We start from the raw sequence: 22,817 nt of genomic DNA on the forward strand, positions 1-22,817 counted from the left end.
ATGGACGACCCACATGCCAGGCATGTGGCCGGAGGCAGCACCCCCGGCCACCCTGGAGCTCTGGCCAGGCCAAGTTAGAGCTTTCCCATCTGCCTTAGAGCTTTTCCCTCTGGACTAGACCCCGCTGGGGTTCCCTAGAACCGCCGCTGGGCTCTGGGACAGACAACCCACGTGGGAGACAGGCACCCAAAGCCAGCCCCCCTGGAGCTCTGGACCAGGCCCCTTTTAGAGCTTTTCCCTCTGGGGAGGGACTGGGACCTCGCTGGGGCTCCCCGCAATTGAAGTGAGGCTTGGGGACGGTTGGTTTACTTTTTCTGTTATCAAATTCTTGCAGCTTTTCATGTGCAGTTATGAGAAATGTTTTCCCACAAATGTTTCACTATTTGGCTTCCTTTTCTTCCAATAGCCCCAGGTAAAGCAGGTTCACTCCATATAGCTCCACCAATTCCATCTTTGGTTTTAAATAGGCAATTGCCAAATATAATGTGTAATGTATACTATGTATCCAGTCTACACATGCATATGTATTATTTGTTGCTTTACAGTGTAAGCACTTGTCATAATAAAAACACTTCCATTACCCAATTTTCTATGTATTTCTTTAAGCTAATGTGTGCTTTTTTTTAACCCGTTAACTGCCAATGGTCCCCTCCTCCCCCCAGTGCCAATCCCTTTCTCTGCCATATTTGGCCCCCTTTCTTCACCCATGTAGGTGGTCATAAAGCCACCAAGGAATACTAGTTTGCTGTTTGGGGGTGAGAGAAAATAACCAAAAAGGGAGCACATTTTGTGTTTTTTTAAGAAAATGCCAATAAAATGATGTACAAAGAAGCCTGTGGTTTTTTCCTTGTAAGAGCTAGGATTTTGCTGGAATTTTCTCTTGTGGACAACATACAGATTTGGGCCTGCGGTGTTGCACCAAGGAAAACAGGGAACCCCATGCATTTCCGAAAAGACACCCGTGGGAATCCAGAGAGGTCCGACTTGTGTGAATCGCCCCAGAATGTATTACCCACAAGCCTCAGCAAAGTCAAAGATTTAGGGGAAAAAACACAATGTTCAGACATTTTCCACCTCAAATCCACCGAAACACACCGCCAACAACACATGTCATACCTTCCTGTGTTGTCACAGGTGTCCCGATGAAAACTGTACCTCACATGTACAAGGGAAAAGGCTAAACCACGGGAGAACAGATTTTGCAGGAATTTGCTATTGTGCACAACCTAGAGATTTGGGCCTGGGGTGTCGTAGCCACCAAGGAAAACAGGGAACCCCATGCATTTCTGAAAACAAGACTCCCATGGGAACCAACAGAGGTCTGAATCGCCCTAGAATGTATTACCCAAAAGCCTGGTAAAGTCTGAAATTTAGGGGAAAAAACACAATATTCAGACATGTCCCACCTGGAAACTACTGAAACACACCGCCAACAACACATGTCCTACCTTCCCACAGGTGTCCGGATGAAAACAGTACCTCATGTGTGGGTACACCTACCTGGGCAAAAAATTCCCCTCCCCTCAATTCTTTTACATTTTTTATACCACCAAAGGTAGATGGTGGGTTGGGGTCAGGCCATATTGGATTGTGTAAGGGGTGGGGATTGTGGTATGTAAGGAAAGGCCCTAGAGGTGTCTTGACACTACGTTGGGACGCAAGGAAAGTGAATAAAGGAGCCGACTTCCCACGAAAACGGGACAGTTGGAGACAGACAATCAGTGTGTCTGTGTCGTGCTTGGATATACAGCCAGCCCCATTGGGGCCCTCAGCTAACGGTGAGGCTTTGCCCACATAATATCACAGGGAGGTAGAGGGGCGACCTACTCCACAATCTGACATTTAAAAAAATTAGGTACAAAACATTTGGAAAAAATGCTATTAGTTCAGGTTCAATTAGAACACATAGATCCATAATTATGCAATTGGCTAAGATATCTTACACTTTTGGTCCAATTAAATGGTTATAAATCTTGATTAATATTTAAGAACCATGAACTGATAACTCGAGTAATATAATAAATAAAAATAAGGCCTACTTTAACAATATAAATACTTTCATGGAATATAAATGACTGAAAATATGAAACCGTCAATGAAAAGAATTACGTATTGAGTACAACAATGAACTAAGTGACAGCATAAAAAAAGGAGAGAACTGTGAGCGTGTTTCTAGGTGGACACATGGAAATGGAACTATAAGGCCCTGCGGGGCCTGTAACTTCAGAAAGATAATAGCCAGTATATAAGGTATTCCCAAGGCGTCTACCCTATCCACTTCATCCTTTGCCAGGTACCAGTCTGTAAATCAAGACCTGGTAGAGTTTTGAAGAATGAACAACTCTGCATTAGAAGGCCAAAAGGCCTGAGGGTATCGTCTTTGATCCAACTAAAAGTACATTTGAATATACAGTCTGCAGGATGGACTGTGAAAAAGACATACTTGAGCTTGAGGGTATGCAATGAAGTTGGCAGATGAGGTTCATGGTTGGCAGAGTTATGGTGCAGCTGCTTGCAGGAGGCACCATGGTGGGGTCAGGCAGCTACCATGACAGCGCTGCTTGACTTCAAGTTGGCAGCTGACAATTTATAACTGATACAATTCACTAGATCTGAAGATGAGTTACTCAGAAGAGCCCATCACTTTGTCACGTACACACAAGGACTTGGGCACATTCATTAACACCCTTCCTTTTTCAGTTTCAAAAGGGGCAGGACTATACAGGGATGCTTGGGTAGAAGGCCTAGTATGGGAGTTTGAAAACAAGCGTTGCAGTAAAGAGCGGAGTAAAAGAGGAAGAAGGAAGGCAAAGGGAGTGGAAGGAGAGTAAGACTTAAAGAGAGGTGGATGGGAGAGGAAGGTGAAGGTGTGTCAAGAGGGGAGAGCAGCATGAAGAGGGGAAAACTAGCACGGGGAAAGGAGAGAGATGGAAGGTGAGACACAAGAGAAAGGAGGAAATTACTTGGAGAACAGTTTGAACGGTACAGACAAAATCTATGTAGGAGGATGAGGGCCACCGGTGGAGGAACATTTTGGGAGAGGTACTGAGGAAGAAAAGGGAGGTGGAGCAAGGAAGAAGTGCAGAAGGTGGACCCTGAAAATAAGGTAAATACTGTGGAAGAAGACCCGTGTCTGTTAAGAAGTATGCTGGCTGGCGCCCGGTTGTACATCTTAACCTTATAACTAACCCATCAAAAGTAGAGACGGGTAGTGGAAAGATGAGGAGTGCAGTACCCTGGGTAAACCAACTTGACCATGGTTTAACTCTCAACACCAAGGTGAGTGGTGCCGCTCTTCAGTTTCTGGCCCTGCCGATGCATCACATCATCAGTTTCTGGCTCTTGGAAGGGCCTATCTTTGTCTTCAAGCCCCAGCGTGCCAGCGCGTCTTCAAGCCCAGGACAGACAAATGGTCTTTCTGGCCAGGAGAACAAACAAATCTTCATGCCTAATAGGGCCAATGTGTCGTCAATCCGGGGGGGGGGGTCAACCCATGCTCATATAGAGCACTAGAGGGGGACTAACTGAACCATTCACACTTGCCAATACAAAGCTAGTTGAGTAATATTAGAATACGGAAAGTGTAGTTGAGTAATAATAGAATATGGTAAGTGGACATGAGAATAAAGTCCTCTAGAAGAAAGGGGGCCTCCTCACGGTGTTAGTAATATCAGCAGAGGGAATGTTATAGGTGTGGAATGTGAACAGAGAAGACTAGAAGAGAATGCAAGGAAAGTAGTACGGTGGTTAGTGTGAGGGTGAGGACAGAGAGAGTTGTTGCTGCATAAAGATGAACTAAAAAGAAATGAAGTCACACATACTGGCTGTGTCCTGGTTCACTGCCTTAACTGGTGAGGAGTTGTGGTAATGACAAAGAGCCTGCACTTGCTATTGATTGTGGTTGCTCTGGATGAGCAGGTACAGGGCAGTCGAATGGTGGCTCATTGGGACTCTCCAGGCCTGTATGGGGGAGCAACTGGGCTGTGCGTGAGCCCATGATGACACAGGAAGCCCCCTAGCAGCATCAGGTTTTGCTTACGCTGCCTTCAGATTTTGCTTAGGATGCCGTTAGATTTTGCTATTGCTACATAAATGACGCAACATAGGATTCAAATTGCTGAGACACAGCTCCAATTGCCCGGGAAAGACGGCGCCAAGCTACCGTAGGGTTAAATTGGTAGAATTCCTCACAGGCGGCTTTGCAGGGCAGCAACAAATGACTTTACGTGTGGTCAGATTTTGCTTAGGCTCCTGTCAGATTTTGATATCGCTACATAAATGGGGTAAAAATTGCTAACATAAGGTTAATGCACTGCCCTGTACAACATAGGGTAAAAATTGCTAACATAGGGTTAATACAAAAGTTGCGTACAAATTGCTAATATAGGGTTAATGCTGCACTGCCCTGTACAACATAGGGTTAAAATTGATAACATAGGGTTAATACAAAAATTGTGTAAAAATTGCTAATATAGGGTTAATGCTGCACTGCCTCTTACAACAAAGGGTTGGCTACGAAAAGCATGCTGTCAAAAAATGCTATCAGTAGTATTTTGCCCTGTACAACATAGGGTTAAAATTGATAACATAGGTTTAATACAAAAATTGGGTAAACATTGCTAACATAAGGTTAATGCACTGCCCTGTGCAACATAGGGTTAAACTTGATAACATAGGGTTAATACAAAAATGGTGTAAACATTGCTAATATAGGGTTAATGTTGCACTGCCTCGTACAACAAAGGGTTGGCTACGAAAAGCACTGTCAAAAAATGCCAATGGTGGCATTTTCTGACGGGTAGCAAAATCTGACGTTGCATGTGCTGTCAGATTTTGCTAGCAATTGCATTTTCTGACGTTGCACCGCGTAGCAGCGTACAGTCGCCAAGCCCCCAGCAGCAGACCACACACTGCATGTTTTGACCTGTGCCCGGTGGCAGTGCAGTTACCCTGCGCCCATCTCTGTCTGCACAGCACACACGGCCCCCACGCTCACTTCTCTTTCCTCGGCTACAGCAGAGCCCATCCTGTGAGTGAGCGACTCAATCAACTCCTTCTGTTTTGCCTTTTGGCTCTGGTGAGAAATGTTGCACTGTATTTCCCTGCCTCGCTTTCAACCGAAGCCTAAATTTAATTACCTCCAGACTGCCGAGCTCAAATTACAGGCGGTCCTGCAAGCAGCTGAGCGGGGGAGACACAGAACTCCTGTGTGCGGACGTGGGGGAGGCGGGACGCGGCCTCTGATTGGCCAGCTCCAGATGCCGGGGGCGTGCCTGGGCAGGTCCCCAAATGTGAGCCCAGGACAGAGGAGTGAGCCAGAAGTGTGCGTTCCCCTATCCGGAGAGTGGTGCGCGCAAAGACAGGACAGCAACAGCAGGGGCCGTGCAGGAGCCGATGCAGGTAGCCCACCGCCAGCCTCACCCCCACACTGCGGATCTCGTTGCTTTAAGGGGCGCCCATAAGCCACGCTGTTGCACGTCCCCCCACCTTCCACTTTAATGCAAGATACATGGACAGTTCTCACGGAGTGAAGTACCACGTCCTTCCTGGCTGAGCCACCCACCACCCTGGCATGCACCACACCAGGCTTGGCAACTTCATCTCTCACCTCCGGACAGAAGTGGTAAGTTGGCATTCGCGATTTTGTGCGCGCTTATACGTGTGTCCGGGCACAGCGCTGCCAACGAGCCGCTCGTTCTGGTGGCAGTGCGTGTTTGTGCCATCAGACCATGTCCTCCTACACTGCATGGTAGCCGTTTAAACTAAAGTGTTATGCATGATACTCGCTTGAAAGAAGCCAAAATGCCCGCTAATATTCGAAAATGTGACCGGCACATTGCACGCTGAAATGTTAAATGTGGCGCATTGACCCACTCAACTACCACGTCTCTTATCACGTGTTCTGTGTTTTGCCTGGCACCCGAGGTCTGCCGCCTCAGGTCCACACGAGACACCGCAACACCAGAAAGCATCCCATACAGAGCAGGGGCAGATGTTTCTGGGTGTGCGCCAAAAGACTTTGGCGCACGCACACGGCCACGGAGAGCTATGGCTGTGGCAATGTCAGCACCGCGCGCCTTTGGATGCCGAGTTCTCTCTCTATTGAAATTGCAGCCCAGAATGTTCTGGTATCCCGCCCGCGAACTGGTCTCTAGTTTTGCCCTAGCTGTGGTATTGTCGTTCTGTGCATTTAGATCCCACCAAATATTGGAGCTCTGCGCTGGCCTTGGAGGGGAATACCCTGGCGCCAGCGCGTATCGGACAACTTGCTTTACGATGTCTGAGTGGATTGCACGCCCGTCCCAGAGACGAGTGTGTAGCCTGCACATTAGAGACACGAATTACATCACAGCCGACTCAGCTTGTAATCACTGACTGGCCGTTAAAAGAGGTACCATAGAGTTGACAAACACTGGCACACAGCATGTAACCGCCAAGACCACAGGTCCGTCTGCAGTGTATATTAAGTGCGGAGTTGGGTTGCTGCGGAGAGTGGACTTGCACCCAGGCCTGTGCGGAGCGTACCACGGCTGCGATTGGCGACTCGTGACACGAATCACCACTTCACTCCCCTGACTGTACCCGGCCTCCGCACCCCACCCCCCCACGCACACCGCCCGAATTTCCTTTCGCAGTGAACAAGGTTAGGATTGGGCCGGAATCTGTGGGTTTTTACAGAAAGTGGACAGGACAAACCATTTGCGAGCTTTTCGCCAAATATCATCGTGTGAGATAGCTCAGTGGACTTGGCGCTCACTGCTGGTATCACAGCTTTGAATCTTGGCCAGAGTTGTCTCCGCCTTTCATCTTTCTGAGAGTGATAAAAATGGGTCATCGTTGGCTAATTACAAAACATTTACAGCGCTTCGAAGATGCACCCCGTGGTAGTAATTTCTAACTAGCGCACGTTTATGATGTGGGACCGGGGTTCCAACCCTTTTATGCAGACCCCCCTGAATAAAAGTGCTGTTGGTGGGGCCCATTAAAACATTGCACTGCTTGTTTTCTATTGCGAGCAGGCACCTCCCCCTATTTTAGAGAGCCTCACACCTCGACTAGACCACCCCTTCCCTTGAGTGGAGCCCCCACCCCACACACACCCCCACACACTGATCTAGAGCCAATGCAATGGTTAATTGAGGCATCTGGAGCAGAGCCGCGAGCACAGGCAGCTGCTGCCCCGGGCTCTGAGTAGCACATCTCGCCCGCAGGGAAGTGGTTAAGTGAGACGGGAGGGCGGGGGGTGGGTGATCAAGGCCGAGATAACCCAAGAGAGGGAAGGGGGGGTCGTGCTATCAGAGGAGAAGGTGCGGCTGAAGGGTCTACGCTGCACTGCCCCCATGTTGCTGGGGTGCATTTAGCTCTCTTGGTGCCAAGTGACAAAGTCGCCTGGGAAATGGCCGCCAGGGGGCGACCCTTCCCCAAAAATGCACCCTCGGTATAATCGAACACTTTCCAGAAACATTCTAGGATTGGAGTTTATAATATAAAATTAGACCCCTCTTAGAATATTTGGGGAAAGTATTTTAGGGTTCAGGGGGGAAAAAAAGTCGCCAACCCGTGGAGCCGCTTTCTCTTTCGCTGGGAGACAGGGTTGGACATGGACTGCTTGGAGGTGTGCGTCTGGAGTCTAGGAAGGCGCAGAGATGGGTGTGAGGTAGGATGTGCAGAAGATCAGAGATGCATAGAAAGGGACTGAGGCTGAGGAGAGGAGCAGGGGGATTGCAGCATCGAGAGATCAGAGAGGGGACAAGGAGGCGAGAGGGCAACGTGTAGGAAGGAGGCAATGGCCAGAGAGGCAGGGTAGGGGGAGATGAGCTACTGAAGGTGATAGAGGGAGAAGGGGACAGTGAGTTGGCAAGAGAGAAGGGGCGATGTACATTGATAGGGGGATGAAGAGAGGCGCCGAGAGAGGTGGTGATGGGTACATGGAGGGGTGAGCATGAGGATACAGCTCTTGAGGAGGATCCCAGGGAAAGTGGGAGACGAGAAAGGCTGCTAGAAACAGGGCTTTTAGGAGGGAGAGATGCACATGTAGAGAAAGGGAGCTACAGATGGACGAATGCAGCAGAGATGGAGAAAGGGAGCTACAGGGGCACACTGGAGCAGAGAGGGAGTTAGAGAAAGGGGGGATGGAGAGAAGAGGGGTTGGAAAAGTGGAGAAAGGGAGGGGAGGGCAGAGGGGGAGATGGAGAAAGGGAGCTACAGAGGCACACTGGAGCAGAGTGGGAGTCAGAGAAAGGGGGAATGGAGAGGAGAGGGGGATGGAAAAGTAGAGAAAGGGATCTAGGGAGGAGGGAATGGAGCAGAGATGGGGAAAGGGAGCTACAGAGGCACACTGGAGCAGAGAGGGAGCTAGAGAAAGGGGGACTGGAGCAGAGCGGGAGATGGAGAAAGGGAGCTACAGGGGCACACTGAAGCAGAGAGGGAGCTAGAGAAAGGGGAAATGGAGCAGAGAGGGGGTGGAAAAGTGGAGAAAGGGATCCAGGGTGGAGAGAATGGAGAAAGGGAGCTACACAGGCAAATTGGAGCAGAGCGGGAGGTGGAGAAATGAGGAATGGAGCCTAGAGGGTGAAGAAGAAGAAAGGGATCTAGGGAGGAGTGACTGGAGCAGAGAGGGAGATGGGGAAAGAGAGCTACAGGGGCACAGTGGAGCAGAGAGTGAGATTGAAAGGAGGAGAAAGGGGGGTGGAGAAAGAGAGCTTGGAAGGAGGAAAAGACGAATTTACTCTGCCTTGTGAGTAATCAGAATGTGCAAGTGCAGATAGAGAATGGGTGAAGAGGGAGTGGGGGGGGGGAGTGTCCGTGCTCGTGGGTGAGCAGCAGATGTAGGTGCGAAAGTGAAAGAGAGCGTTGAAAGGTGGAGAAAGGAAGCTTCAGGGGCAAACTGGAGACGGGGAAATCTAGCATAGAGAGAGCTGGAAAAATGGGGAAAGGGAGCTAGAGAGGGGACCATCTAGCATAGAGGGAGATGGGAGGGGAGCTGTAGAGGGGAAAATCTAGCATAGAGGGAGGTGGGAGGGGAGCTATAGAGGGGAACATATAGCATAGGGGGGAGCTGTTTGCAGGGAAAGGGAGCTACAGAGGGAGAAATCTAGCTTAGATGGAGTTGTTTCCAGAGGGAGCTACAGAGGGGGAAATCTAGCATAGAGGGAGCTGGAAAGAGCTACAGATGGGGAAATCTAGCATAGGGGTGGCGGGGAAAGGGAGCTAGAGGGAGAAATCTAGCTAGCATAGAGGGAGCTGGAAAGGCAGCTATAGGAGGGTGATTGAAAGGGAAGAGCATAAGGAGGGTGCGGGTCACCGATGGGGGGCTGATTATGCAGAGGGGGAGAGCGATGGAGGTCTGTATTGGGAGAGCGATGAAGAGGAGAAAGGCCAATGGAGAGTGTGGCAGTGAGGGCGGAGGTGGGCGTGAACTAAGCATCTCTGGGAGCTGGGAGTGGGAGGCAGAACAGGAAGGTGGCGATTGTTGAACTCCGAAGAAACTCGACCTGTTGGGACAAGCGCGGCGCAGTTTCCTCATCCGACCGAACGAGTCTCTCCAAGAGAAGCGAAGGCGTGACCGGGCGTCCGTGCCGTGACATCGGGGCCCGGCTGCAGTCTCCGGTGCAGTATCTGCTTTACCGCGGGTGTGTGACTCCATGCATATGATGATTATAGGTTTTTGTGTGTTCGTGTTTAAATGTAATCTATGTTTGGGACTCCAACGTTGTGTATGTTTGACTGTAGAGTGCCCCAACGTGTGCTAATCTTTGTGTTTACCTGAGCCGTTTTGAGGGCCGCGTTTGCCGATTGGGTTTTTAGCGTGACACTTTTTGTGTATGTTTGTGACTGTAGCAGTCTGTGTGTATGTTTGTGCACGTGGACGGTTGCTAATGTTTGTTTACTTTTGTTGGAGTCTCTTAAGGTGTGCATATGCTTATGGCCAGTGAGTTAAGAGCGTGTGTGTCAATGTGTTTGTTGTTTAACTACTGTCTGTTAGATGTTGTTTTGTGTTAGTTATTCCACACGTGATTTTGACTGCAGGTTTATGTTTGATATTTCTCTTGCACTCGAGTCTTCCTTTTCCCTGAAAGTCTGTATGCGCCCTTTTTAATGCATTGCTTGTGGGTGAGTGTGTTTTGTGACTGCCATTGTGTGTATGTCAGTATATTACAATATATTTGTCGAGTGCACTGGTCATGGAGCCAAATATTGGTAGCAGGAATTTAACAAGTCATCAATTGAGGTTTAGTAGCAATTAGCACAGAACAATAAATGGAGGGGGTGGGGGTATAGTTGGAAGAGCCATGTCGTCAGTTCTTTCCTAAAAAGAGGGAGACTTAAATCAACCCGGATTACCACTGGGATGGAGTTCCAGAGGACTGGAGCGTAGCATGAGAAGGGTCGTTTCCTAGTTTGGGTCAAGCCAGAGCCCGCCAAGGAATCCTACAATGCTTGCGTAAATGTCGGGCCGAATTTTAATAAATGCGATAATACATTAACATTCAATATTGACGATCTGCAAGTCATTAAATAATGAAATGCGCATATCACAATTAACATGTTGCGTGGCAGGAGGGAGTGGCCCATACTCCTGCCACGCTCCATAGGAGAGAGACCAGGAGGCCAGAGACCATGGTCCTGTACCGACTGCCTCCTTATCCCGCTGTCCCCGGCACATGAGACCCCGGCGGCCCACAGCCCTACAGTGAGCCCCGGCTTGACGGGACCACCCCTACTGGCAAATGTCCATCTCAACTGCCCCTTGTTTTGGCCTGGCTTGCAGTGCCGCGTATGATTCTGACAGTTGTCGTGTGTGCACACATTTCATGGCTTTAGTGTGTGTTCGATACTGAGTGCAGGTTTATGAGTGCAGTATTGTGTGCAAGTCTCTGAGTTTGTGATCATATTATTGTGTTTGCGTGTGAAATTGTGAAAGCTGCATTGCATGTGTATGGGCCATGTTGTCTTCTGCGTCCTTTCCTTGTCCCTTATGGATGTAGTAGTGTTTGTGTTGTGTGTTTGGCTGCAGAATTCCGTGCATTTCTGGCTGTAGAAATGCACGCATATTTGTAGGGTTGAGTTTGCATTTATGACTGTAACTCTGTGTGTGTAAGTGTCATTGCGTGACTGTGCTATCGACTTTTATTTTTTGTGTGACTGTTTGCCATTAAGGGGTTTTGACTTGTGCTGTGTGCATTTGTCAATGGTTAGATTTTGAAGCATGCTTGTAACTGCAGTGTTCAGCATTTGTGTCTGTGTATTGTTTGTGATCGGGCGTGTTTGTTGCTTCTGTTTATTCGCTAGTTTTCGTCCACTGGGCACGCTGATGAGCATCTTTGTGGTTTTGTTTTGCTTGCTTTAACTTGTTGCGACTGTTATTGTTGTTTGACTCGTTGTGACCACATCCTTCTGCGTCTGTGTGAAATGATGTTCGTGTTTTAGTAACTGAGCCTGTGTTTGTGGTTGTAGTATTACGTAGTATACTGTGTGTGTCAGCATTTCTCCGTGGGTGTTTTTAAGGTGTGTACAACTAGTTTATGGCGTGTGTGATTGGCCTTTGTCTTGGCGCATGTGCAAACTTTCTGCGCGATGCGGATTGGCTGCAACCATTCCTATTTTTGTTTGAAGGACTGTGTGTGAGAACAGGACTGCATATCCGAACCTGTTCACATACATCACTGCACGTCAGTTACTCAGTGCGCGATTATGTGTTTTTGAATTTTTACTGTGTGTTAACAGTTTGTGTCTTTTTACATTGTGTTGTAGTAAATGAGGGTTTCTCACAAACGTGCTGCAAGATTACGACGGGGCTGTGTGCAACAGCGTGCACGTGTGTTGTGCAATTACAGCGATACGTGTGGCTGCTTTTGTTTGTCACATACTATGGGCCTAATTTACAGAAGCGTTTTATAATGGCAACTGGAAAACTCTGTGAATCGGGGCTTATGTATGAGCAAACCATATAAAAAAGCTGAAGTTCACAAGCGCTAAGAAAGCCAATATCAAGGTACAGACATAAGTTTCCCTGCATTGGGCATGCTCAGGAGGCTAGCTCAGCGGCAACGTGCCCGTCTTGGAAGCAAGACGGCACAGAGCAACAGAGGTTAGATCCCCGGGTCCGCGCTTAGAAACCTCTTGGTATTAAGCGAGTTATAAATAACCTATCATATCATTGTGAAGACTCCATGTAAATAAAGTAATTCCCTAATAGAAAGGCCCCCGCAACCACTTAAAAACGAACGCAGACTACACCAGGACCTATATTTAAAGTGAGTGCTGCAGTGTGAGTTAACATTCCATTATCTGTGGTCACTCTTCCAGCGTGGGACATGACGCTCACTTACTGAACCATTAGGGCCTTTAAGGGCAGCCATGTCTTATTACTTTAAACCCCTAGCATTTCTCTTTTTTATGTATTGGACATTTGTATGGCGCCTATACACAAGTGTTTCCAGGCGCCACAAGACAACTTGTGGGGAGGCAACATAGGAACGAAAGTAGAACAACAAAACTGTTACATTGGCCTTGTGACAAATGCGATATTGAGCGGCATTTCTGTGAACTCCAGCACATTTTGTTGAGTTGTCATGTATTATTTGCTATCCGGGGATGTACTAGCTATTGGATGATGGTGTAGCGCCTCCTTCCAATGGCTCCTCTAGACCCCTGAAAGCGCTGGAGATCCGACGCCCATTCTTCAGGCGGCGCCCCCTCAGCTTTGAGGTTCACCTGAAGGTTAGTAAGACTGGGAAGACTTGTCCTCTTGCCAAGGTGCTTTGCTCTGGCCTACATTAAGCAGGGTAGGAAATGATAATGTGTTTTATAGCAAGCCCTTTACAGATATATATATATATATATACATATATATAAATACAGACACACACACACACAGTATCACCCAACTGAAGTTGGTACTGATTTACCGATCTCGGAAGGATAAAAGCCTGAGTTGGCCTTGCCGGGATTCAAATCAGCAACCTGCAGATCACACACAGATCACAGCAGCGAGTGCTCCACCCACCGAGCCATTTTAACAGTAAGAAATAGATGTGCCAGAAAGGATTGGGGAGCACGGACTTCCAGGCCGCGGATGTTTAGCACTCTAGGCTCTATCACTACCAGACATTCCAAATGGCCTCTATTGAGCCCGCCGCTAGTCTGAGACAGCCAGTGAGAGATGGCCACCAGTCTGAAGCAGCCAATGAGAGATGGCCTCTAGTCTGAGCCAGCCAGTGAGAGATGGCCGCTAGTCTGAACCAGCCAATGAGAGATGGCCGCTAGTCTGAGCCAGCCAGTGAGAGATGGCCGCTAGTCTGAACCAGCCAGTGAGAGATGGCCACTGGTCTGAACAAGCCAATGAGAGATGGCCGCTAGTCTGAGCCAGCCAGTGAGAGATGGCCGCTAGTCTGAGCCAGCCAGTGAGGGATGGCCGCTAGTCTGAGCCAGCCAGTGAGGGATGGCCGTTAGTCTGAGCCAGCCAATGTGAGATGGCCGCTAGTCTGAGCCAGCCAGTGAGAGATGGCCGCTAGTCTGACCCAGCCAGTGAGAGATGACAGACGGACATTTCAGAATAAGGTGGAGTGGGCAATCTGACAGTGCAGGTGGGACTTCAACATGTGCTTCTCCATCGAAGTGGTTCCTATTTATAGCACACCACTCTCCTCGATCTAATATTTCTGGCCAATGTGGGCACACAGTCTCTGCAAACCCACACCCGACAGCGATGACTATAATACCAACCACCACACTCAATAGCACGCCCCTCCAGTGGCATCACTACACAGTCACAACATGGGCAGCCTTCTGGAGCCGAATTCGTGTCATAAGAATGACATTCCCCTGACATGCTGCACAGCCTGACCATGCCTCTCCCAGCCCCCCAGTGGTCATGATCTCCGTTTTATTACCAGCCGTCCCCTGGTCCAATCTCTCCAGAGCGTCGAGAACCGCCCCAGCATGGCATGCCCCGGCATCCATGTGTGAATAATTCCTGCTGTAAGAACATTCCGACGCCCGCCACTCTTTCCGCATCGCTCCGTATAGAAGCAAGGTTTGGGCAGGCCAGGTCCCCCCAAAAGTGCCAGATGGACAGTATGTAGAAATCGCTATGAACTTTTGCGTGCCATCACTGCACCCTACTCCCGGTCCAGACCCTGGGCTCTCCCCACCCTACAATGCTGCCACCCATCCTGCTCCCACCACAGTCTCATAACACAAGCATACACACATCCATACACATTTAAATAAAAAATAAATCGCCATAAACGTACCTTCTGCAGGGGTCTGTGCGTGGTTGCTAAAATGCCCCGCTCCAGGTTGCTCTGCCCGTATGTGCGAGGAGGCGCAGGAGCACTCCCTCCACATATACATGCATTGCCCCAGCCAGCATTTCCAATGAGCTATGCAAGGCTGGCGAAGCAAAACACCCCCAGCATTGCATGGCTCAGTGATCATGTGCGGCTGGGGAAATGAACTGTCAAAGGCAGACAGTGTTTCCCTTTGACAGTTCAGCCAGCCCAGGAGCACTCCCTCAGCTCGAAAAAGCAGCTGAGGGACTGCTCAGTGTTTCATTGGGCTGGCTCCTCAGCTCCTCCATAATGGGTGAGGTGGCCAGTGGGTGGACGCTCCCTCACCCATTATGGATGAGCCAGCAGGTTTAGACTGGCCTATAATGCAATAGGGCCATGACCGTACCAAAAATGAAAAATGCTAGTATGGCCAGTCAAAATGGGCCACTTTTTGTTGACCTATGTGGGCCAGTTTGAGGAGTTACTTCACTATGCAGCTAGTAGCTTTGACCATTGTTGCTGAAGAAATATTCTTTACATATCACAATTTGTTTACATTTGAACAAAAAACAACCCCTTGGTACTATTCAAACAGTCTGTGACTAAAGGACTGAATATCCATTTGCAACTGCTGGCCATTTTTTCATTGGTGCCTAAGATCGTTTTATGGTCCAGTCCGACCATGTAAGCTGCCCCTTCCCATTTCCTCCAATCTTAAAAAAAAAAAGTTAAAAAAAATATATATATATATATTTTTTTACATTTCATGCTGGGCTCTGGTGCCCCTCCTGGGATGCGGCCGCGCCCCCCTGCGGGGGCACACCCCACAGTTTGAAGACCTCTAGAATCTAGAGTTTGATGGAATTTCCGCACATAATCCATTGATGATGGCCTATCATTTAGCAGCGCCAGTGGAGTGTGCACTGTGCAGCCCCGCAGGAACACATATTTAGGAATGAGGTAACAGAATTCCAACAGGGCCGATAACAGGACACGAGATAAGGTTCCGGCATGCCCTCCGCCAGGGTCATGACCTCAGAGAAAGGTCGGGCACATTACACGCCAGTTCTTGGTTCTGGCACCTATGGCATTCAGCTTGGCACCCCAGACTATCCTCCTTGTTTGCAGGGAGGGACATTCAAAAAATGTAATCTGACGAAGACGCCTCCACACTTCTAGCGCCCCGCCCCCTTGAGCACATCTCGAGTCGCGCTGACGAACTTCTAGTGCCCACAATCAATGCTCTAGAAGCTGCCTTCAAGAAAACCAGTGGCATCACAGGGGGGGTTAATGCCCTTATTTTCTAATCAAGATTTTCTCGATCTACTGCCAATAATTAGGCACTTCTACTGCCACAATCCCATATTACACCTCTCATGTAATCCCCTTTGCTCCTGGCTGTGGACCTCCATTCTTTTAGCACTGGCATTATCCTCTTACCTTTACCACGGCTTCCTGTTCCCACTCAGACCGCGGTCTGGATTACTCCTGGTGGAGCGCACTAGACTGTGGTGCGTCACCCCTCCTGGGAGCATGGTATCTCCCAGGGCTCGTGCTCATGTCATATGTCCGTGACCACATTAATAAAAGGGAGGAGCCGGTTCCGGCTCGTCAGTCGATCCGAGCGGACTCCTGCCTGCCTTGTGTCTGTGCTGCCGCGCGATGGACAAGCCGTGGTGCTGTAGGACCACTCCAGCACTGCTGGGCACTGCATACGTGCTTATTAACATAACAGTGGGTCTAACTTCAGGGTGAGATAGCCAATGGGTTGCCCTGGGTGTCTCAGGGAGAGAAACTAGGGGCCTGCTGGTGGAAGGGATGCAGGTTCTAGTAAAGAGGCGGGACGTCACTTGTGGAGCCCCCTACTGGAGGTGCCAATTGTGAGGTGGTAGTTGAGGGGAGAATGTGGAGGAGGGTGGGGTTGGTGGAGTTCCTAAAAGGGGGACTCTGTGAGATTCTGTTTAATTGGCCGGCAGGGAGGGGGGCTATCAGAGGCACGGGTGTAGGAGGCGGCTTTGGAGAACCCAGTTAGCGTCGCTGGTGCAGAGAATGGAGGATGGTCTCTTTGGTGCACGGGTGGTGGTGATTTTAGTGGGGCACTAGAGGGCTTTGGATGAATGGGGCAGGCTTGTGGGTGGCAGTGGCTGGTTTCCTGTTGGCGGCTCTGAGGAGTATTAGTGGTTGGGGCGAGGAGGAACGGGAGTTGGTTGAGGGTCTCTCAGAAGGTCTGGCTTCGGGGCGCTGGGAGGCAGTGACTAGGGGCCAGTGATGACACAGAGACGGGCAGGTGAGAGGAATGCAGTAGGGAATACATTAGTGTGGAAAGGGAGAGGAGAAGGGTGTCTTCCGCATTGCACCTTCTGGAAGCAGGCCCGGTGCCCTATGGGCAATACGCAGGCTGGAGCAGTACCCGTATGACTTTATGCTTCCGGCCTTGCCGATCCCGAGGTGGAGCAAGCATGACGCAGTGATGCCACTGCCAGCCTTACTACGTCTGGAGCCCCCGGGCTGGGTGATACCAATGGGGCAATAGGCGAGAAAACAACAACCGAGAAGAAAGTATAAATCTGATTGGCTCATGGGCTCACGGGACCGCAGGGATGCCAAGAACCCCGAGGGGAGACACTCAAGAGAGCAGGATGGGCAGGATCATGGCACTTTGCGCAGCGTTTTTTGGCTGCTCGCTGCTGGGAGTGGGCCATTTACCTGGTGTGGGTGGAATGGGTGCGGGGCTGGCAGGGTTGGGCCAATGCCCACACAATTTGAGCTGTGTGACTGGCCTCTTGCGAAACTAGTGATGTAGTAACTTCAATGTGACCTGCTTTCTTATGCAGTCCAAATGGCATGGGCCGATTACTGCGCTTTCAAGTAAAACTTTGGCATATGGATGGGGCCACCTTAGCAGTTCTGGAGCCCCTTCTCGTCTGCCGCGGACACACAGCCCATGGCTGGCATTGAGTTGATGGTGCAAATCAAGCATCCTTATTTGCATGCTCGCCTGACAGTGTGGCCAGCTACACCTAGCCCATGGAATGTGGGTAAAGAGGGGGTAAAGGTGCACACTGTCCCGATGGTTGTCTGCACCAAACGGACAAGAAATCAGTGGCCATCTCTGCAGTGGTAGCCCCCAGCCCCATCCGCGTCCCTCCCCCGTGCCTTGCATGCCAAGGTGGGCCATGATGTTGGCATTTGGAGATCTTTCCCAAAGGTGTGCAGTTGTAAGTCTGGGGCAGTAGTAAGCCACATGTCAACCGTGACATGTGCATGGCTGACCCAGCCTTACAATGAACTCTCCATAAGGCTAGTCGCCCCTGCATGGCCACAGAAGGGTAGCAGATGAGAATCGAGCTGAACCTGCAGGAACACCAAGTGATGGATGGAAAGCTTTGAATCAAACATAACCACTCTCAGTGATGATCGAAATTAAGATTGGATGCGTGGGAGCTAAAAGCAGCTCCTGGGTATCCAGCAATAACCAGCGACCAGGAGCCAAGACTGGGGTACGGGGATCTAGTATATAGTGTTCCACAAACCTATCACTGTGACCCTTATTTATGAACCCTTATGCTTTAAATGTCATATAGATGTGTCCTAATGTTGATTTATAGATTGCCCCAAAGGCACAGAGTCAAACTCACATAGGTGTGTGCTTGTTTTTATTTTTTGCATCAGTTGGCCTGGGGACCCAAAAGTAGCTCCTGGTAGGTGTTGCTAGGGTGACCAGACATCCTGGTTTTCCTGTGACCTTCCCAGTATTTTGCCCTTGGTCCAGGAGTTCTCAGACTGTTTGGGGGTTTTCAAACCCTGTCCCAGGTTTTGGGGATGGCTGGCTACTGTCCCTGTTTTAGCCGCTGACCCTCAAACAAATGGCAAAAACGCATGCGTTTCGCTTGAGTTTGATACCCTCCCCCTTCCTCCATGACTTCTCTCCTCCAATGATAGCATTGAGCTTTTGATGAACACGTATTACATGTACTTCGTGCGAAAAAGGCCACCGACATAGAAGTAGGGCTACAATTTCATCTGAGTCCTATGTGGTGACACTGTGGTCCTACTTCTATGTCGGGGGCCCGTCCCGTTTTTTATTTTAAAAATCTGGTCACCCTAGGTGTTGGCGTCATGCTGACCAGGCTCTTCTAGGCTTCAAGCGGGAGCTAAATAGCTCCCAGCTCCCCTCAATTGAGAACCCTGCACTCTGAGCTCCTAACCCGTCTCTGCCCATACAGAAAGGGACCAAGAATATTCAAATCATGCTTGGCCCTTCCTGCAATAGGACCAATCACATGTAATATGCCTAGGCCACGTCCCCTCGGTTCCGGACGACAAGCAACCCACAACATGTTTCAGCCTGGTTGGTCTTTATCAGGGAGGTGTGGCTTAGATATCTGGGCACAGCAGGTTGGAGTCCGACATCTGGCTCGGCATATCCCTCCCACGCATATTTGGTTAGAGTGGGCCACAAACCAGCAGGATTATCCCTGGCGGAAAAGCAGCCCCAACTTTCAATATTAATGAAATAAAAACAAGGGAGGTACACATTCCAGCATGAATTCGGTTTTTAGTTTAGCTTGCAAAGTACAGGAAAGGGAAATTGGGGCAGTGGCAGAGAAGAACGTGTGTCTTTAAGAGAAAGATAATGGGAAAATTGCAATAGAGTACAAAGAGGTAAAGGGGAAACTAAGGGGGCGGGGAAACTATGTTGCCTCGTCGGCCCTTGCAAAGAGTTTAGAGGCACCGCACCACCTGATAACGTTCCGCCGAGGAACTTGTAGCGCCTGGTCGGCCGACCCCACACCTGTGTGTTTTCCCTGGGGCACTCGCTGCAGCTTCTACAGGACAGGATACGCTGGCCTGTGGTAGAGGCAAGCCAGCCTGGCCCTTGCAGTGAGAGTCGTCTGTACATGGAACTGCCGGTCTTGATAGACATTCCCGTGTAAATGCGTTGGTTAGGGGTTATTTTTGGAGGGTTATAGATGGAATGGTCGGTCACTGGTCAGAAAAATGAAACCCTCCAAATGAGGGATAATGATGAAGCACGAGGTGACTGAGGGCCAGTTCCTCTGTGCGTCACTTCCGGCCGAGGTGAGCTGTCTGGCCACGGTCCGACTTCCCCTTCTCACCCCCACTGTCAGGTGAGTGGCTACAGTTGAAGTGAAGAATGCTGGGAAATCATGGTCTCTTGGGAGCAGGCCTCCCCCCCTTTAAAACGTGCAATGAGGTGGCGGAGGCGCCCCACGTGTGACTGTAGTGCCATATATGAGGGGGGCGCGCAGCTGAACCGTGGTGGAGACACTCATTGCTCAGAAGAAGCGGGTAGGAACGTCTTCTGACTCCGGGGGGAGGCCACTGGGAGGCACCGACAGCCTGAGCGGGAGAGAGGATGAGATTGAGGCAGCTGCGACGAGCATCGGCGGGTGGCGCAGGTAGGCAGAAAGGGGGGGACGGGGGAAGTCAGACGAGTGTGAAATAAGAAGGCGGGGCGGGGCAGGTGGTGAGTAAGGAAGGAGGGGTGAGGGGAAGGGCAGGTGAGAGGGAAGACAAAGGAAACACTGGCAAATGAGGCCGAGCGCGAGGGGTGGCTGGGGAAGGCCACCAGAGGCGAATGGAATCACCGAGAAGGATGAACCGGGAGAAGGCGGCTTAGAAAGGAAGGGTAAGAGAGGGGGCCCAAGGGGTTCAGTGCACAGCAGCGCACCAGTGCTCGGGGCATATTGTGCAACTGGGGGGGGGGTGAGCACGCTCTCTGCCACCCGCCGGAAACAGTTTGTCTCCCTCACCTAATCCTGGAAAGAGCGTGCGAAGTGCAAGCACACATCGTTCAAGTGCATGCACTGTTGTGCATGCTTGGGGTTCACTTGCAAACAGTGCAGGCATGTGTGCGCAGGGGACTTAGGTGCATGTAATGCATATAGGCATGGCCTGTGCTGTGCGTGTAGGCATGGTTTCGGTAATTGTAATGCAGAGGGGCGATGTCGGTTCAATTCCATGCACAGGCAGGATGCGTGCGTACTTAGCGTATCGTGCATGCGGTGCACACAGTTGATAGTCGGGCGTTGGATTTCAGCCCACGTAGTGCAGAGATGTGATGGGTGTACGCTATGGATTCAGTGCATGCGTATGCTGTGCATTCCGGTGCATGCAGTGCAGGGGAACAATATATGCATGCACCGGCGATGGCCCTGTGTATTCCGGCGCGCGGTGGGCAGAGGCGACTTTGTAGTGCCGTGAGGTGATGCATGCGCCAGGGTTTCTAGAGCTCGCGGTGCACAGGGGCTGCGATGCCTGCGCGGGGCTCCAGTGCACGCCGCGCAGAGACGCCGCGCGCGTTGGCGGTTTCAGTGCGCGCAGGCCGCCGGCGCGCGCTCCATGCTTTCCCAGCGCGGTCCCGGTCTGGCCTGCTCTCGTGGGTTCATGCCCGGGGCTGTGGCTGATCTCTATTTCTGTCTCTCCCGCCCATGGGCGTCCTCTCTGGGTTTCGGCTTGGTGCAGGAGTGCCCGGCGTGCCGGTGCCTGCCCGGGCGCAGGGCAGGGCTCCGGGACGCGTGGCGCGCCGGCCTCCTCTCACGGCTAAATCCCTCGCCTCGGGCCGCTCTTGCCGCTGGTGGTCAGTGAGTGGCAGCCGGCCGCGCCCACCAGACGAGGCCGCACGTGGACGTGCCTCTGACGTGCTGGCGTGATGCCAACCAGGGGATCCGCACACGACTTTGACGAGCTGTGTCAGTACACCAACCTACTCCGATCTCCACTTTTGATGCATCGGACTCCTGTGGCTGACTTCGATCAAAACCCATCCCTAGCCGCTTTGAAGCGGCAGAAAAGCACCATACAGCGCCTTAAGGCACAGCCCTCAAATTAACACGCACTGACTAAGCCAACAGATTTGGCTTTTGCGTAGGCATATGATATGCATTTTCCAGACAATGCCATAATGGTACTTTACCTGGCCATAGGATGGAGACAGTTGGCAAATGGTGTTAGTACCATATTATATCAGTGCCTGCCAACATAGTAGCGAAAGCTGTTGACTTTGCCAATGCTATTTATTTCACCAAGTACCCAGGACTAGGAATAAACGCAAGGATACACATGTTGCTTATAAATCAAGTTGGAGGAGGCACACTCGGCTGAGATTTGTATGACGCCAGGAGCTGGTGACAGATGCAATTAAGCAATTGCCTCTCAGAGATGACTGCTTAGAAATAACAATGGTAGCACCTTAACGGCACAGACCGAGCCTGCTGACCCCAAGCTGTTGTTTTATGGGCGTGGAGGGGTAGGATGGGCCATAGGTGTGTAAAAACCCAGAACAGCGCACAACAGACTGTGACCCTCATCACACCCCATCTCTCTGCTATCTTCGCTCCCTATGCACCACCTTATAGCCAAAACTAAAAGTGAGATGATGGGCTTACTGCCTGATTGTGTTTTTGGGTCGGTCAGTTTGAGCAAGAGGCTATGTGCAGACAAATCCTTGCATAGCCCATCCCCATGGGCATTTCCAACCCGAAAGTGCGGCCTGGTACCCTCTTTGCTTTGGTACACATCTGTACTCCGCCCCATACTTTCATCTGCAGGATCTGCTATTCTTTAGGTAGACCCACAGTAGGCCCCTTTGTGACCTGCACGTGCCTGAAGCCACATGGGCGTCAGCCGGACCACTTCCTTGAGTCATGGGTAGACGGATCACGATTCTTGGTTGAGGCACCGAAGCTTGGAACTATTGAAATAAGTTGGTTATCCGCTCATCCCATCGCCAGCTCTTTCTTCTAAAATGTCAAGCTTATCGCAGCACTGTCTTCTAAGTTGGTGTTTTCTTTAACAAGCAAAGTGAAATATACTTTTAAGAATGCACATGTTCACTTTTTTTTATCGGAAATCTTTGGTAAATGGCTTCCGCCTGAAGGGCGATTTTACTGTAAAATAGTGTCTGCGTTGCACGTGTGGAAAGGTGTTTTTCAAATGCTAAATTCCCTTCTGTTCCCAAAACAAAACCAACCCCCAGGTGAGAATGTCCCTAATCCCCTGGCACCCACATACTGAATCGTTCCTTGGCGAGTAGCGTGTGCCCCGGGCTGGGGACCTGGTCTCTGCACAATGCTAGGCTGTTATTACTGGCTGCCAAGGACGTGCGGATGCCTGGGAACCGTAGACGCGGGGAATCGTCACTCGCCCCAGCACACGATGGAGGAAGCAGCATTCTCCCTATAGCAACCATAGGCTGAAGTATTATTTAAAGCACTTATACCTTATAAACCATCCTACTGGTTTTGCATAGTGTCTTAAGTGCCCGTCCTGCCTGTAGAATCCTAGTATCATCTACATAGATCTGCAACCTTTGACCCATGAGACGTTGTCGACTTTAATACCCATCAACCCTAGCCAGCATGCTGCATAGTCAGTGGTGAGAGGTCCTGGGATTCGTAGTCCAAAGCACCCGGAGGGCTGCAGTGGCAGAGCCCTGCTTACACGCACTTCCTCTAATGCCCCTTGAACACTGCCTACAGTGCACTATAAAGACGGCACATGCATTATACATGAGGC

At 50.4% G+C, this 22,817-nt stretch overlaps 1 protein-coding gene across 7 annotated transcripts in view; it reads left to right on the forward strand.

The window, feature by feature from the left end:
• The window catches only part of INKA1 (inka box actin regulator 1), a 347,423-nt gene that overhangs the window by 321,831 nt on the left and 2,775 nt on the right, over positions 1 to 22,817 (forward strand). Inside the window, exon 1 of one of the 7 annotated variants that reach the window (XM_069644152.1) lies at positions 5,301 to 5,623. The exons of 2 other annotated variants lie outside the window; for them this stretch is intronic. In XM_069644152.1, coding sequence (XP_069500253.1) covers positions 5,573 to 5,623 — 51 coding nt within the window. In that variant the 5' untranslated portion in view covers positions 5,301 to 5,572. Of the gene's footprint in view, positions 1 to 5,300; positions 5,624 to 9,215; positions 9,633 to 19,512; positions 19,700 to 19,809; positions 19,930 to 22,817 lie in introns of those variants that run through there. 4 more of the 7 variants (XM_069644154.1, XM_069644159.1, XM_069644158.1 and 1 more) reach the window with 4 other exon arrangements.

Source organism: Ambystoma mexicanum, chromosome 2p (assembly GCF_040938575.1).
Source record: "Ambystoma mexicanum isolate Mex_15411 chromosome 2p, UKY_AmexF1_1, whole genome shotgun sequence".
Taxonomy (NCBI): domain Eukaryota; kingdom Metazoa; phylum Chordata; class Amphibia; order Caudata; family Ambystomatidae; genus Ambystoma; species Ambystoma mexicanum.